Source organism: Typha angustifolia, chromosome 14 (assembly GCF_048772165.1).
Source record: "Typha angustifolia cultivar Huaian chromosome 14, ASM4877216v1, whole genome shotgun sequence".
Taxonomy (NCBI): domain Eukaryota; kingdom Viridiplantae; phylum Streptophyta; class Magnoliopsida; order Poales; family Typhaceae; genus Typha; species Typha angustifolia.
In genome coordinates, this window is record NC_133252.1 from 866,716 (window position 1) to 882,985 (window position 16,270).

The window sequence follows — 16,270 nt, forward strand, 5'->3', positions numbered from 1 at the left end:
TACTAGTTAGTTAGTATGCACCGAATGAGGCTTCCAAGCCTACTGTAACCTGAAGGTTCAAACTGCAACACATTTTAACTCTGCCCTCTGCTTATGAAATTTGCTACTTAATCTCAGATGGTGTAGCATCCACTGTATCAGATAGAGATTTCATCCAGCTACTATGATGATTATAACTGACAAGCTTTACTGAAACCAAAACCTTGATCACTGCATTGAGCAATTGATCTGCTTCAGTGTACTAGTACAGAAAGAAGAAAAGGCTAGCAGCTTAGCTGACTACAGATGCCTTGCACTAGTAACATTATTTTCATACGCCATAACCCAATCTTCACGTCATCTCTTATCCAAATGTCCATGAGTGTTTCAACTTCAAATGTTAAACACTATTTGCATAGTTTAAATTAGCAAAATCTTTGTGAGTATAATCTAATCTAGGTCTGCTAACGTGGTACGAGCCCAACCACTTATTGTCCTATTATTACAACTAAAACATAAAATAAATATATATGAAGAAGTATAGCTCTTCTTTAAATCATATATAAAAAAAATAAATATAACACTGTCTGTGAGTGTGAAACAACCTTTGAACATTCCAATTAGATATAACACTAGCATGTGCTAAGCTCCCAAATTGTTCAACTTTATACTTTAATCCATCCAATTAAGAATAGCTAACCCACATACACACATACATAAAAAAAACGACGCCTCATATATTTTTTTCTCTGTTACAGCTCATGCATATACCCCTATGTATTATTCTTTTATACATACTCTCTCGTCCAGCTCAGCTTGTCCATTAGTCTTATTTACAATTATTATCCACAGGCCCGCGGGGCCCACGGACCGAAAGAAAATGGCAAATCATGCATCAAAAGGAGGTGCATTTCAGTATGATTGGTTTCCGACCGTCCGATGAGAATGAAGCATCCAAATCCTACGGCTTGAAAGGTAACAGGATGGACAAATTATGTTGTTTTCTGTTTACCTTCGAGAAGGGAATCCGAGGCACTACCATGTGCTCTACCTACGCCTCTCTACCGCCCAAAATTTCCAATCCGACCGCCTCGTTTGCTAACTGACGACGTGCCACGTAAATGAATGACTCCTGTTTCGTATTAGCGTGTCACACCCAATCCGGTCTCGTCGACCGAGTAACCGGCAACTCTAGGTGGCGCCCACGCTACCTGCTCTGAACGTAACCGATACGCGGCCGGTTAAACCCCCATCAAAGCGTCCTACGTGGCGGAAGCCTCAGCCGTCGATGTACGCCCCCTTTTCCCACCGTCATGACCGTCCACTTCCCGTCACTCTTCTCTCTCTCTCTCTTTGAACTGAAGTCTGCGAGTCAAAAAGAGAGAAAGGGAAAGGGAGTCCAAGCCATGGCGGGTAACGTACCCTCTCCGCCGCGCGACAAGACGGCGAGGAAAAGATAAGATCTCGTCCGCCCATTCTACATCCTACGGCGGATATGGCGGCGATGGGGCCCGGAATGATGACGTGGCAGGAGGAGCTGGCGAGCCTGGTGGAGGACACGGGGATCCGGTACTCTGCCGAGGGGGGATCCTCGCCGGCGGAGGGGGGGAATAGTGTAGAGGAGTTGATGGGGAGAGTAGTGGGAGATGGATACCATGGGTACGAGGAGGAGAGCTTAAAGGATCAGGTGAGGGGGTTCTTGACCGCGACGGGGGAGATGGCGAAGGAGCTCGGGAAAGGGTTGTGGGAGATCGCGCAGCAGAGTTTGATCGGGATGGAGGACTCTTACGTCGTGAAGAAGATGCGGAAGCCGGCGGCGGTGGCGGCGGAGAGGCTAAGGTTCTTGAACGAGTACTTGCCGGAGGATAAAGATCCCCTGCACGCCTGGCCCGTCGTCATCGCCGTCTTCCTAGTCGTCCTCATGGGTAATCATGCCTAAACTGGGCGTTTTTTGTAACTTGTTTTCGTCTTGATCGATCGTGTTTAATCTGGTTCGTAGAAAAACGTTTCTTTTTAGTTTTGATGGGATTGTAGATAGGATGCTAGATCTTGGAGTGTAGAAAATTAGAGCAGTTGAGGAGGTTTAGGTACAACAAGTATTCACCTCTTTTTTTAGTTCTTGAAACGGTTTCTTTTGATTCATTTGAGAATTCTGATGTGGGTTTAGGTGAGTTCATTATAGCTTGATATCCTATTCGATGAATTGAGATACTCTCTTCTTATAATATCAAAATGGATAACGGTATCTTGGAGGCCGTTTTTTAGATGTCTGGATTAGAGCTAGGTACTTTCAAGTTTTGGCGATTATCCTCCTCTTGTTTAACCTTGTGCGCGACGGAAATTAGCTGGATGTCTAGGTCAGAGTTGGCCAGTTTCAAGTTTTAGTAATTATCCACCTCTTCCCGTGTAACATTGTAGTTGATGGAAATTAGCCTTTTTTTGTACTCTGATTAGTTCTTGAATAATTTGGCTTTTGACTTAGTTTACAGGACATAAATTAGCCTTGTACTTCATAGTTTGTGATTAACTTCTCTTTGGTGTTGTCCTGATGTCACTCATAATCTTTTCATTCCATTCTATACCTTTTATTCGAGAACAACATCGGGAGTGAATGATGGCTCTTTGTAAGAGAAAAGATAAAATTATCTGAGAAGGAATAGAGATAGATAGGATTGGACCTTCAGTTTAGAAGAGTTTGCTACATGTTTTTTCAAAAAAATGCAACATATTCATATCCATGTTTAAGAATATACAGTTTGTTTATCCCTTGTAGTAATAAAAGGTGTCCTTTCGGATGAATACTTTACTAAAGACATGCAAGCCTTTACAAGTAGAAGAATCAGGGAGGAGTTGCATTTGATACTGTGAAGTGTGGGTGCTAAATCCTTAGGATGAATGTCGGTCATGGAAATGTGATCATGTCGAAAAGATAATGAGCTAGGTTGTCTAGTGAAGTGTTATTTTGTCTTGATAATATGTTATGCTCTAGTTTGCTAGCATACTATGAAATGTAACTTGTTAAAACGATCAGATAGTTTCTTACATCTGATATGATCCTGCTATTCTTTTACGCAGCATTAAATGTAAATTGCAGTAGTGAGGCTTCACATCAAGTGCTGAAGAAGCTGTATATAAGTCCTCCAAGTGCTACCCGAATTTTACTTCCTGATGGGAGGTATCTGGCATATCAAGAACAAGGTGTCCCACCTGAAAGGGCTAGATTTTCTCTGATTGCTCCTCATTCTTTTCTTTCTTCTCGAGTAGCAGGTACAAAATCGTGAATTTTGTTGTGTACATTGGATCATACAAGGTGCTATGCCTTGTTGTGTTGATCTAGTGAGTTGTCTGTCATACACAGGAGTACCTGGCATTAGAGCATCTCTGTTAGAGGAGTTTGGTGTTCGGCTAGTTACTTATGATCTTCCTGGTTTTGGTGAAAGTGATCCTCATCCTGGAAGAAACCTCAACTCATCTGCCTTTGATATGCTTCATTTAATGAATGGTCTAGGTATTATGGACAAATTCTGGGTGGTGGCTTATTCAGGAGGAAGCATGCATGCCTGGGCTGCTGCTCGTTACATTCCTGACAGACTGGCAGGTACCTTTTCTATTTTACCAACACTTTGTCTTTGTTTTCTAACTAGCTGTGATGCATTGGTTTGACGTGGAGAACACTCACTTGTCATGATGAGAAAGGACCAATTTTTCTCAAACAAGCTAATTTATTTTTCATTTCCTCCATTATAAATCCTGTTGTTAGATGAAGTTGTTTCCTGAATGTTTACTGAAGACTTCTAACATCATGTAATATGTTAAAATCTGTGTTATTTCATTTAGAAGTCTTCTGTTTATTGGTTTGTGGAGCTACACGGATACAAGGAGTAGACATCAAGCTCTAATGGGGCTTGATGAGTTCTAGTAACAAACTAGATATCTAGTTGATCTGAAAGTTTAAGCCCTTAAGTAACCAGCCAACAATGTAGTTCATGCTTTAGCAGCTATGTAGTAGTAGTCGGAAGGTTTTGTCACTCAAGATATATTAGCAACTTGTTGGAGAGACTCCAGATACAATAACAGTTGCTGTATTAAGCTTCGGGATAGATTCAGTTACCTGGATCAAATCAATAGTAGATGTTCTTACTAACAAATTAAGAAACTAAAGCAAGTGAATTATTTGTTCTGCCTGTTGTTGTGCAAAGCACCAATGTCTTGCCTCGTGCTAAGAGCTGTTCATTTTCACACTACTGGTGTAGTAAGATGATTGGCAGCCTATATTGCTCAACATAACTAGGAAGGGAATGCATATGTTCTGTTTAATTATTTATTTTTCTGATCCATAGATACTTTACTCACATAGAAGCCGATCTATTTTCTGTTCCTTAGTATATATCCCTTAATGATTGGTGACAGATGGTATTTTCTTAATACTTCTATTTACTTTTCTAATATGTTAAAAAAATGCAAAACACATGTTTTCTGTTAACTGATGGGAGAATAATGTTATGCATGCATATTCGTTTGTTTATTTCTTTGACGGGCAACCATATTGTCATTTATGCTTTCATTGCGTATTCTTATGGTTTATGTTTTGAAATATATGCGCATTTAATTACATAGCGATTTATCAATTACATATGATAAAAAATCGGGTAATTAGGAGTTCAAATTACTAGTTTTTTATGTTTAAATAATCAATTACAAAGGTTACTGCAAATGACGATATCTTACACCAAGGGAAAAGGTCATTCCTAATTGACCTGACAAAGATATTTGGAACTATTTGGACCTAACTTCTTATCTGGGCCTATTCATATATCTTATGATACTGTAGAACTTGGTGTTGGGTTAAAATGTACCTGGGAAAAAAAAAAGCTGGATTTTTAGATCTGTTTAGGTGTCTTCAGTTAATCAATTTGTCCATTCCTTCAATAGAAAGGATGGAAGAAGTTTTGAATGCCTCATGAGGCCCTTTACCTGAATTTTATGTATGGAGTGTCATCATTTGATTTTTTTTATCTCTATTCGGAAAATGCTCTTAGGTGTTGCCATGTTTGCTCCAATGGTCAATCCATATGACTCTAGCATGACCAAGGAAGAAAGACGTAAAACATGGGGGAAGTGGACAACAAAGAGGAAGTTTATGTATGTTTTAGCTCGAAGATTTCCTTCACTTCTTTCTTATTTTTACCATCGAAGCTTTCTCTCGGGAAGACCTGGTTGGCCAGAAAAGTGGTTATCATTGTCATTGGGAAAGAAGGTAATTCCTGGTTTTTCTATTATCTCATATTTATCAAAAAAAACTTTATCTGCTAAATAGGAGAATCTTTTCCCTAGTTTACTTGACTGCTTTTACTATAAGAGGACATTAGCTGAAACAAGGAAGAGTGCGGAGTTGATAAATCAAACTGTATCTTGTGCAATACAGTAACCGAAGAGGAGATTTAGTAGTGATTATTGAGTTGGCATCTAATGCATCTAAAAGAGAATCCACGATTCAGGTTTCAGCTAATATATTGCTCCAATTTGAACATACTATAAGGTAACGTAGGGAGTTTTGTACTTGTAAACCTTTATGATCTTCTTGAAACAAAATTTCATGAAAGCTATCAGCTTGCCCTTATTCATCACTTGACAAAATGCTCAAGCTTCCATATGCCTGTTAAAGGATGCGCAAGGAATTCTCCTTTGCCTCTGTCACATCTTACATAACATGGACTCTTTTCTAGACTTGTACTTCATTTTTTTATTATGACATACTTAAGCTGCTGAAATTGGTGAAGTATCTAGTGGATTTCTTTATCTCCCCAGAAGGCCGTGCAGTTTCTAACTTTAACATATTTTTGCCATAGGACAAATCTTTGCTGGATGAGCAAATGTTCAAGGAGTTCTGGGAAAAGGATGTGGGGGAATCTATTCGCCAGGGAGATGCAAAACCCTTTGTGGAGGAAGCTGTTTTACAAGTATCTGATTGGGGTTTCAGCCTGTCTGACATTCAAGTGCAGAAAAGACGAGAGAACAAAGGTCTTCTTCTATGGCTCAAGTCCATATATAGTCAGGCTGAACGTGAGTGGGCAGGCTTTCTTGGTCCAATACATATCTGGCAGGTGTGTACGTTGCTTTTCACCTGCATCATATATTTAATCTCATTTTCAGTTTTTTGACACACACATCACGTCAAGTATATCATGGAACTATTATTCGAGAATTTAGAAGCCAAAATCAATGTGAAATATTTGATCTTAACCTAGGACCATTTTTTTCTTGTGAATTCTGTTGGCATCATATGTTAGCATTATCTACTTAAAGTTCCCTTAAAGCCTGAGAAACTATCATATATCCATTTAATCCATTGTACGCATTTTCTGAAAGCATACATTATTTGTGGGTTACAACTATGATTTGTTGTCATATACGTATATAATGCAGAATATCGGATTTTTGGCAGGGGATGGATGATAGGGTGGCGCCACCATCGATGACTGAATTCGTGCGGCGGGTGGTTCCAGGAGCCACTGTACATAGACTGCTTGGTGAAGGCCACTTCTCATATTTTTGTTTCTGTGATGAGTGCCACAGGCAGATATTCTCTACACTTTTTGGCATCCCCCAAGGCCCGGTGAGCATTTTGTCTGAAGTGGATGGATTATTACCAGAAGGGTTACCAGCAGAGATAGTAGCAGATAATTCTACTGATCAAGAATGAAACATAGCTATCCTTTTCTAGGTTTGGTTTAATTCGTCATTTTGGGTGGAGATGTGTAGATACCACAGTAATTTTCCGTTAATCCCCACCTCTCAGCAGTATAGCCTTCTCTTCTCATTTGGTGAGTCCAAAATGATATATAGCTCAGCTTGAGCTGCTAGGCGAGTTGTTCTCATTGATGGGAATAATAGTTTCATTGATGCTCCTGCTCGCAGATTGCTACAGAGTTCGCATAGACGTGGCTTAACAAAAACACATATCTACTGGAGTTTTTTAATCCACTCTATGAATACAATTTTCCTTCTCTAATGAGAGTTTTTGTTTCTTTCACAAAAGCTTCCGGCATAGGCGTTTACTTGCAAATTTGAATGAAAGAATACTACACCTAGATTATTCAGCATAATTATACGCTCTCATTCTATGTTTTATCCTTATAAATCCTTTCCGAGGTGGCAAAAGTTTACCAAAAAGGTCTGCACATCGATATCATAATATCTGGTGCGTAGCAAAAACTGACAGCGTTATCTAATTACAAGGTAATGGCCATCTCCAGGCATACTAAATTCCACGGGCATAATTATAAATAAAGATTTGGACTAGACTTCCAAAGCTATTATCCTGGGTATCAATATCAAGACTGAAGCTTTTCAACAATGTTGCTCAAATTAAATGACAGATGCATCAGATCTCAGTGATGATCCTTTCGTCTTTGTAGTAAATTTAAGATATGCAACAACAGAACATTCTTTCAGCCTAAAAGGAAGCCTCCAAATGCGATACTTATCAATTTCCATGATCACAAATTCTTAAAAGCAGACTCATGAGCTTGCTTCTCTGGTGTTAGCCTTGCCAATAGAGCCTTGTTGTGGCAGTGATCAGCGTCAATGAAGTAGAAGTTATCATCAGCCTTAAAAGTAACAAATGGCCGATTGGTCTCAGCTGGCTTCACATCAGCAAATTTGATTGTCCTAGGGAGAGGTGTCGCTAACCACGACATCATCTCTACCTCGACGCTATCTGAACCTGGTTGCCACCGGAGCTTGTGAATGTATGGGCTCACAAACCAGTGCAGGGCTGCAGTAGTGGTAGCACTTAGGAAAATCACAGTAGATGCGACTGCACCCTTGAGGATTACATTCATGTCAGGTGAAGTCATGAATGTTATGACTGGCCCTAGAGAGACCGAGAGGCAGCATGTGGAAAGCGATAGCAGCTTTACTTTCTTTATGGTTGACGAGATTGGTCCTTGATACACAACTCCAGCTTCTTTGCCATCCTTTTTGAGCTCTCTAGCTTTAGGTCCTATGCTAATCTTGCTGTTTCCTACTTCAGATCTTGCCGCAGTAGCTTGAGAACTCCATCTCTTCTGAGCATATGAATACATGGCTGGTCCAATGCTGTCGACTTTAAAAGGTGATGCAGGATTTCTAGTTGAAAATTGTCGCCATGCTCCATAGTTAGAAGCCTGAAAATCTAATTAATGCAGAAAGAAAGTCAGAAGATCATTATTTGAAGCAAAATTTTACTAGCTTAGATGGAATGAAGTAAATTGCAAGTTAGTAAGTTGCAAAGTACGTTCCTCAAAGTCAGTGACACTGCTTCTACATAACTAAAAGAAAGTTAAAAGAACCCTAATGGATTACCAGTTTGATTTTGTCCTGAACTACACAGAATTAAAAGTCTGCTTGAGGGTCACCAATGAAGATAAATAAAGGAAATTTCAGGTCTTTAGGCAATTAAAATTCTTTGACTCGGGATCAACATTTTTTTCTTTTGAGATTTACCTTGAAGTAATCTATCGAGCTTGTGCAAAAAATAGAGTGAAATTGGTTATGCTGTGGCCTCTTCAGTCTTGAAAATTGAAAATGAACATGAACATGACTAGTTGTAAGCAATAGATGCCGCGTAAACAACTAATCCCACTCCAATCTTTGTTCCCCTACCTCTCACTCCCTCCAATGCCATAAATAAAAAATAATCAACTCAGTGCAAATACTAATGAACCAATCCTGCAACAATGACAAGTAAGCAAGATCTCTTGATATGTTTTACACTTGTTAAAATATTTCTCTCAGCTCTAGATTCAACAATAGTAACCACCTAGAAAATCAAGAAAAGAAAGCACTTGCATGCACAGATGATGCGAAATAAGCAGCATGAAGGAATGATAAAGCCAAGGGCCAGAAAAACCTTTAATTAGAGATCCTGCACGCCAATGTTAGTGAACACACAAAAGAATGCATTTTCCCCCCTGTCACAGCAATAATGTGCAATCGGCTTTAGCATTTAGGTTAATTTTAGCTGATGGACAAATACCAACATATTAATTGGCAAAGTATGCGCTTTGATTGATCATGCTTGATCAACACCCTGATCTTCTTGAAGAGTACCTACCAACATCAACAACGCCACTTCCGATCCTCTCATAACTTAAGGAGAACGTGAAATGATCTTATCAAAAAATAAATAAATAATAACTAATACTCCATAGGAGTTGTCATGATTGAAAAAAGTGGCACCATCCGATCAAAATGAGAGAAAGAAGAAGCTATCAACAAATAGCTCCGAAAAGATCCACGGAGATCAAAACCCTAGAAGAAGGACGGCGCAGGAGAGGGACGAACCTGGTACGAAGCGCGCAGTGGCCACCGTTGTGTGCGCCGCCGCCGAGCGAAGCAGCAAGACGCTATAGAGAGAAGCGGATCGCCTCGCCGCCATTTCAGAGCTCCAGGGGTATTGCTCTCTCTCTCTCTCTCTCTCTCTCTCTCTCTCTCTCTCTGCTCAACGCCTGTGGGGCTATGCGAGCACCGAGTACTGGCCCTTGGGCCTTCTTGTACTAGTATAACAATTTGGGCTTTTATGCTTAACTAGGACCATCTCGGCCTCACGAACCATAAACCTTTGATCCGACCCGACTATATCCAACCCAAGCGGATAGGATATACCGGACCGGATCCTTTATATTGATCCAAACCTTCCTCTTTCTCGATCCAAGTCTGAAACGCCCCACCTTGCTAGGGCTAATCTGGAGTTTCTTCTCCTCCAATGGCCGCAGTTGCAATGGACATTTCCGCCTCCGCCTCCATCTCCGTTGATCTCTACCCGACCCAAGACGATCTCCCCTACGAGGAGGAGATTCTCCGCGAGCCGTTCAAGCTTAAGGGGTGGTGGCGCTACCTCGTCGCCCGCTCCAATTCCCCCTTCAAGAAGCGGTCCGTCATCTACGAGCGCGCCATCAAGGCCCTGCCAGGATCCTACAAGCTCTGGCATGCCTACCTCCGTGAGCGCCTCGACGCCGTTCGCCACCTCCCCATTTCTCACCACTCCTACTCCTCCCTCAACAACACCTTCGAGCGCGCCCTCGTCACCATGCACAAGATGCCCCGCGTCTGGATCATGTACCTCACGTCCCTCACCGAGCAGCGTTTGCTCACTCGCGCTCGCCGAGCCTTCGATCGCGCCCTCCGCGCCTTACCCGTGACCCAGCACGACCGTATCTGGCCGGCTTACCTGGCCCTGGTCGGGCTCCCAGGCGTCCCCGTCGAGACCGCGTTCCGTGTCTACCGAAGGTACCTCCTTTTCGACCCCTCCCACGTCGAGGAATTCATCCAGTTTCTTCTCGCCTCCGGACGGTGGCAGGAGGCCGCCGACCGGCTCGCCTCCGTTCTCAACGATGACTCCTTCCATTCTATCAAGGGCAAGACGCGCCACCAGCTATGGCTCGAACTCTGCGATCTCCTCACGCGGCATGCCACGGAGGTCGCTGGCCTCAAGGTCGACCCCATCATTCGAGGGGGGATTCGGAAATTTACCGATGAGGTCGGACGGCTATGGACCTCCCTCGCGGATTATTACGTCCGGAGAGGGCTTTATGAGAAGGCGCGGGATATCTTTGAGGAGGGTCTCACCACCGTCATCACGGTTAGGGATTTTAGCGTCATCTTTGAGGCGTATGCGCAGTTCGAGCAGAGCGCGTTGACGGCCAAACTTGAGACGGCGGAGGAAGACTCGGACAGTGAGGTGGACGACGGGGAGGATGAGAAAGGAGGGAAGGATGGGGTTGCTAAGCTTGCAAAGAAGTTTCTGGATGGCTTCTGGTTGAATGATGATGATGACACTGATCTCAGGTTGGCGAGGTTCGAGCGCCTATTTGATAGGAGGCCGGAGCTGCTTAATAGCGTTCTGCTGCGGCAGAATCCTCACAATGTCGAGCAGTGGCACAGGTGAGACCTCTGGATGCAAAGTAACTACTTTTATTATCTTCTTAAGCAACTGAGCTATTAGCAAGCTTTCTTGGATTATATGGTAACTTGTCAGAAAGTTAGCAAACTCTATATCATGCCAGTGTAGGTTATGAAGTTGGCTCAGAGAACCTTAGTTCGATTTGATAATGCAGCAGTCTTTTTGTCTTTACTAATATGATTTGACCAATTTCCTCCAGTGATTTCCAATATTTTAAGAATTGCCTAATCTTACATTCAATTGCAGGCGAGTGAAGCTTTTTGAGGGTGATCCTGCAAGACAAGCATCCACTTATGTTGAAGCAGTGAAAACTGTGGACCCTATGAAGGCAGTCGGCAAGCCCCATACACTTTGGGTTGCTTTTGCAAGGATGTATGAAAACCACAATCGGTTAGACAGTGCTGAAGAGATCTTCAAAAAGGCTACACAAGTGAACTACAAGACAGTTGATCACTTGGCGAGTGTTTGGTGTGAATGGGCAGAATTGGAGTTGAGGCACAAGAATTTTCAAAAGGCTCTTGAACTTATGAGGCAGGCCACTGCAGAGCCATCAGTCGAGATTAAGCGAAGAGGTAATACATTAGTTTCATTTTTCTAGTTTTTGCTTATGTTTTTTAGCCCTATTTGCTCAATCTCTTTTTATTCCATATCCCTACGATATTGCTATTTGCATGTAAAGTTGAGTGTGAAATGCTACTGCATGAAACAAGTAAATATATTATCATTCCTCTGTCATGGACGGACGGAGTTTAAGTCGAGCAAAGGTGCGATTTCCCCAATTTTCAAATCTAACAACCTATTTGCTTCGTGCAGCTGCTGCTGATGGGAATGAACCTGTTCAGATGAAGCTGCATAAATCTTTAAAACTATGGAGTTTTTATGTGGATTTGGAGGAGAGTCTTGGAACACTGGAATCCACTCGAGCTGTTTATGAAAGGATACTTGACTTGAGAATTGCCACTCCACAAATAATACTTAACTATGCATTTTTTCTTGAGGTAAGAAACAATAATATTTTACCAGGGATGCCATTTTCCTTACTTTGGTAATTCTTTTATGCCTCATTTTATTTTTCCTATCTTTATCCCATAGGAGCATAAGTACTTTGAAGATGCATTTAAGGTGTATGAAAGAGGTGTAAAGATATTCAAGTATCCACATGTTCGAGATATATGGGTTACTTACCTCTCCAAATTTGTCAAAAGATATGGAAAGGCGAAGCTAGAACGTGCGAGGGAGCTCTTTGAGCATGCAGTTGACCAGGTATTAAAATATCTTGGCATCAATTACAATTAGTTCTCCATATAATCATGGTCTCACTTTTTATGTGCTTGCGAACTCTTATTAGGCGCCTGCTGAAGAAGTCAAACCACTATATCTTCAATATGCAAAGTTGGAGGAGGATTATGGGCTTGCAAAGCGTGCTATGAACGTTTATGACCAGGCAGTGAAGGCTGTCCCGGACAATGAGAAGTTGAGCATGTATGAAATTTATATTGCACGGGCTGCTGAAATTTTTGGTGTTCCAAAAACAAGGCAAATATATGAGGTTAGATTTTCTAATTTTTGTTTCCTCTATGAGCTTAGACATTATTTAGCATTAATATGAAAGTATTTTGATTATAACTTGCTGAAATCATTGTGACTGTCAATTTGATTAAAAGAAATTGCTTATTCAAGCAGTAATGTAAATTGTTTAGTGTAAGTACATGCTTATGTTGTGCTGTTTGTCAAAGATCTTCCATCTATCTATCTATTCTTTCTTATTTCATACTAGCTTAGTTAGATTTGCTATTTCCTTTCATGGTTGAAGTACATTGGTTCGTGGACCTGAGCAAGCCTCAGGCTTTATCATGTCCCCTTGAGATTTTGATCCATGCCCAGGATCTTTTCATCATCCCTTGCCCAACCTAAAGATGTTTTGGGAGTTGGACCTGTGTGTTAACTTACTACTTGCTGGGCTCACATTACTCATATACATTCATTTAATCTATGGAGAGAGTGAGGGAGGGATGAAGGGAGACGAGAAGGGTGAGGACTGGACTAGGTGGCTGAGGTGGCCAAAAAGGAGACGATAGACTTTATTGGTATTTAGTATTTACACAAGGGTGTTGATCATTAAACCAAAACAGAGACTGGACCACCAAAATCTTTCTGGCTTGAGCCAAGTCTGAGAGTTAACCAGGTTCTAAAATGTTGGGTTGCTTAGCTTGTACTTCTTAGAAGCCTTTGGGCTTATAGGTAGAATGAGTGGGCTGTGAGTTATTCATGTCTTATAGTACATCTATATTATTGAGTTTATCCAACTTATACTTAAAATTGGTAAAGAAAAATTGATATTCTAACTTTTGATTTTCTTGGTCTTTTTGTAGCAAGCTATTGAATCTGGACTCCCACATAATGATGTGAAAACAATGTCAATAAAGTATGCAGAACTTGAAAGAAGCCTAGGAGAAATTGATCGTGCTCGTGCATTATATATTTTTGCAGCTGGCTATGCAGATCCAAGGTCTGATCCAAACTTTTGGAAGAAATGGAAAGATTTTGAGATTCAGCATGGTAATGAGGATACCTTCAGAGATATGCTTCGGATTAGCCGCACTGTCTCTGCTAACTATAGTCAGGTAGTATTTGCTCAGACACAATATATTTTGCAAATAGTATGTATATATTTTGCAATTGTGCTAATTCTCTAACATCTGCAGACCCATTTCATACTCCCTGAGTATTTGATGCAAAAGGATCAAAAGCTGAACCTAGAAGAAGCAGTTGACACTCTAAAACGAGCCGGCGTCCCTGAAGATGAAATGGCTGCCTTAGAAAGGCAATTGGCTCCTGCTGCATCCGCTAATTTACCTGCTAAAGATAGCGGCAGAATGGTGAATTTTATAAGTGCTGGAGCAGAGCCACAGCCTGATGGTGGGAGGAATCTAATTGCAAACAAGGAGGACATTGAATTGCCGGAGGAAAGTGAGTCAGATGATGAGAATATTGAAATTGCCCAAAAGGATGTCCCGGCGGCTGTCTTCGGTGATCTTGCACAGCATGCTGCTACGGAAGATAGTGAGGATAACAGTCGTTTAGGCGCTCTTGAAAGAATAAAGAGGCAAAGACGGCAATAACATTACGACCACATCTTCCCCCAGAACAGTTATTTCCTGTGCATTTATTATTGTTACTTGATTATTAGTATGTGGTAGAATTCTACATCAGTTCTAACATCAGAGTATAGTTCTTCTGGGCGAATACATGGGTCTGTTTATATATTTCTAATTTCTTACTATATTCGCATTCTCTTTGCTAATATTTATTTATATTCTGGTATATTACATTATCAGGCTCACCTTCGAAGGACCAATTGATGCCCAGAGGAGATGAAAAATAAACTATTCTAGGAAGAGAGACCTACATGAGAGGTTACTCCTGTGCATCAATTCTACTCAATAGAATATGAGAGACAGTTAATAATACAATCTACTGAATTTAATTAAATAAATAAATAAATAAAAGTAGATTTATTAGGAGAGAAAAAAGAGGAAAAAGGAGAGCGAGGGGGTGCTCGTTGAGTTGAGTGAGGTGTGGTCCTCCCCTCGTGAGACTGTGCCAATTGTCACCTCCGGGACCACCAACTTCACACCACTCCTTGCAGGCTCCGACTTGCATCTTGTCAGCACCAAGGGCCGCGACGATGAGCACCTCATCTCCTCCTCGTCCTCGTCCTCCAATTCTCTTCTATCTTTCGGGCTCTTTCCCTCTTCCTCCTCTTCCTCCGACTCCTTCGGAGCCGACGAGATCGGGATCCGACTCGCAAGAGACGAACCCTCGCGGTTGTGCGGCGCCGATCGGCTTCTCATCAGCATAAGCGCGTTCCTCGGCGGTGGCGTCGTTCCCGATGGTGCGAAATTTCTAGTCTCGTCTTTCTGAACCCTGATCTCTTGGTGATCGGATCCGACTTCCCTTATTGCTACTTCTTGTTTTGAGTTGACGCAATCCGCCTTCTTCTCTGGCGATTTCCTCTGTAGATTTCCCCCGGATCCAAAGCTAAAACCCCATCTCCGCCACGGACGACACTTCAATTTCCGCACTTGGAAAGCACCGCAAAGCAGTGGATTCCTTAGGCAATGGCATCGCATCACCGGCTTCGCCTTCGATCTGGGGTTCTTATCCTTGTTGCTCTTCTTGATCCGGACCTGACCGATGCAGGTGACCTTGGGAGACGACGGCTCCCCTTCCTCTGCCTTGGCTCCGTCACGGCTCGAACGGGACGCGAACATGGCACTGGAGCGGCTTCGGCGTCTGCTCGCGAGCTTCCGGCTCAGTAGCCTAGCCAGGCTCGGGCCCGGAAGCTTCTCCGGCCGCGCCGGGCTCGACGACACCAGCGATCTCGGCGCCGTTGGCGTATTCGGCTTCATCGCAGTCGGTTTCGCCTCGGGTTCCGATTTTAGATCGAGGAAATGGAAGGAGAGAGAGAGAGAGAGAGAGAGAGAGAGAGAGAGAGAGAGTACGATGAGCGGTCGCGTGCGGGTACGCTTCTCCACGCCCTCTGGGCTTTTGCTGAACTGGAAGTGTACTACCAAACCGGCAAGTGTGGGCTCCTTCCTTTCCTTCATGTGTCTCTACTGCATAATAGTTAAAAATAGAATAGTACTTATTATGATACTAAGCGAATGCACGAGTAGTTTTAGATTGCAGGAAATTCTTTACTAGTTGACTTATCTAGATCGGTTTGATCAATCACTAAATAGTCTTTTTGAGGTCACACGTGGCAATCAATAATTTTTATTAAAAATATTGGGAAGAAACGAGCACCAACTACTTCTTACATTATTTGCCAAAGAGCTTCGGAGATCTCCTCCGAGTCTCTTTTCTAATTATATTAATCATTTTAACTGCTCTTTGTATCTATATTTGAGTATGGTCAGAGTCATTAGATATGTATAATTTATGCATTGATGTATATTTAATTAACTGACATCAGTGAATCGGCTAGAACGATAACAAAAACAAATGGTTGTGACTAAGAATGATATATGGATAACAATTGCACCAAAAAATAGAACATACTATAAGATTAAGTAATTAATTAATCTATCTTAGCGAGCATGATACTTTTGCTAAATCAATTATCTTTTTACATTAACTTCAAATGTAAAAAAGAGACAAGCTCTTATCAATCAAACTAAGAATATGTGGGAAGTCACATACATGTCGTGCAAGTTGTTTGATTCTATTCGAGACACATTGGAAAAATAAAAACATTAGACTATGGATAGTTGGAGGATTATAACTTCCCACATACCCTTATTAATCAAAGTTTTCGATTTCTAATTTAACTTTTGTTTTCTA

General features: G+C 41.7%; 4 protein-coding genes across 4 annotated transcripts; 2 read left to right on the top strand and 2 right to left on the bottom strand.

The window, feature by feature from the left end:
* The first annotated feature begins 1,298 nt into the window (after window positions 1–1,298).
* LOC140776313 (uncharacterized) lies at window positions 1,299–6,991 on the top strand. Its single transcript, XM_073119976.1, has 6 exons — window positions 1,299–1,904; window positions 3,055–3,246; window positions 3,338–3,577; window positions 5,019–5,236; window positions 5,829–6,083; window positions 6,425–6,991. Exons 1-6 carry the CDS (start codon window positions 1,475–1,477, stop codon window positions 6,680–6,682), a joined length of 1,593 nt encoding a protein of 530 aa, XP_072976077.1. The 5' UTR covers window positions 1,299–1,474; the 3' UTR covers window positions 6,683–6,991.
* A 265-nt stretch (window positions 6,992–7,256) lies between these two features.
* Window positions 7,257–9,495, bottom strand: LOC140776314 (uncharacterized). Its single transcript, XM_073119977.1, has 2 exons — window positions 9,307–9,495; window positions 7,257–8,155 (listed from the first exon to the last, which is right to left on the bottom strand). Exons 1-2 carry the CDS (start codon window positions 9,398–9,400, stop codon window positions 7,479–7,481), a joined length of 771 nt encoding a protein of 256 aa, XP_072976078.1. The 5' UTR covers window positions 9,401–9,495; the 3' UTR covers window positions 7,257–7,478.
* Window positions 9,496–9,667: 172 nt separating this feature from the next.
* On the top strand, window positions 9,668–14,207 carry LOC140776311 (uncharacterized). Its single transcript, XM_073119975.1, has 7 exons — window positions 9,668–10,905; window positions 11,171–11,496; window positions 11,738–11,922; window positions 12,017–12,187; window positions 12,273–12,473; window positions 13,297–13,548; window positions 13,630–14,207. Exons 1-7 carry the CDS (start codon window positions 9,728–9,730, stop codon window positions 14,044–14,046), a joined length of 2,730 nt encoding a protein of 909 aa, XP_072976076.1. The 5' UTR covers window positions 9,668–9,727; the 3' UTR covers window positions 14,047–14,207.
* Window positions 14,208–14,310: 103 nt separating this feature from the next.
* Window positions 14,311–15,336, bottom strand: LOC140775615 (uncharacterized). Its single transcript, XM_073118996.1, has 2 exons — window positions 14,745–15,336; window positions 14,311–14,360 (listed from the first exon to the last, which is right to left on the bottom strand). Exons 1-2 carry the CDS (start codon window positions 15,334–15,336, stop codon window positions 14,311–14,313), a joined length of 642 nt encoding a protein of 213 aa, XP_072975097.1.
* Window positions 15,337–16,270: the final 934 nt, after the last annotated feature.

Excerpts from the sequence above, each read along its gene's own strand:
- LOC140776314 (XM_073119977.1), bottom strand. The coding sequence starts at position 9,400 with ATGGCGGCGAGGCGATCCGCTTCTCTCTATAGCGTCTTGCTGCTTCGC. Across the intron at positions 8,156-9,306 it reads CACTGCGCGCTTCGTACCAG|ATTTTCAGGCTTCTAACTAT; the intron begins GTTCGTCCCTCT and ends TGCATTAATTAG.
- LOC140776313 (XM_073119976.1), top strand. The coding sequence starts at position 1,475 with ATGGCGGCGATGGGGCCCGGAATGATGACGTGGCAGGAGGAGCTGGCG. Across the intron at positions 3,247-3,337 it reads TCTTTCTTCTCGAGTAGCAG|GAGTACCTGGCATTAGAGCA; the intron begins GTACAAAATCGT and ends TGTCATACACAG. Across the intron at positions 6,084-6,424 it reads GTCCAATACATATCTGGCAG|GGGATGGATGATAGGGTGGC; the intron begins GTGTGTACGTTG and ends GATTTTTGGCAG.
- LOC140775615 (XM_073118996.1), bottom strand. The coding sequence starts at position 15,336 with ATGAAGCCGAATACGCCAACGGCGCCGAGATCGCTGGTGTCGTCGAGC. Across the intron at positions 14,361-14,744 it reads GGCGCCGCACAACCGCGAGG|AATTGATGCACAGGAGTAAC; the intron begins GTTCGTCTCTTG and ends TCTATTGAGTAG.
- LOC140776311 (XM_073119975.1), top strand. The coding sequence starts at position 9,728 with ATGGCCGCAGTTGCAATGGACATTTCCGCCTCCGCCTCCATCTCCGTT. Across the intron at positions 10,906-11,170 it reads AATGTCGAGCAGTGGCACAG|GCGAGTGAAGCTTTTTGAGG; the intron begins GTGAGACCTCTG and ends ATTCAATTGCAG. Across the intron at positions 12,474-13,296 it reads AAACAAGGCAAATATATGAG|CAAGCTATTGAATCTGGACT; the intron begins GTTAGATTTTCT and ends GTCTTTTTGTAG.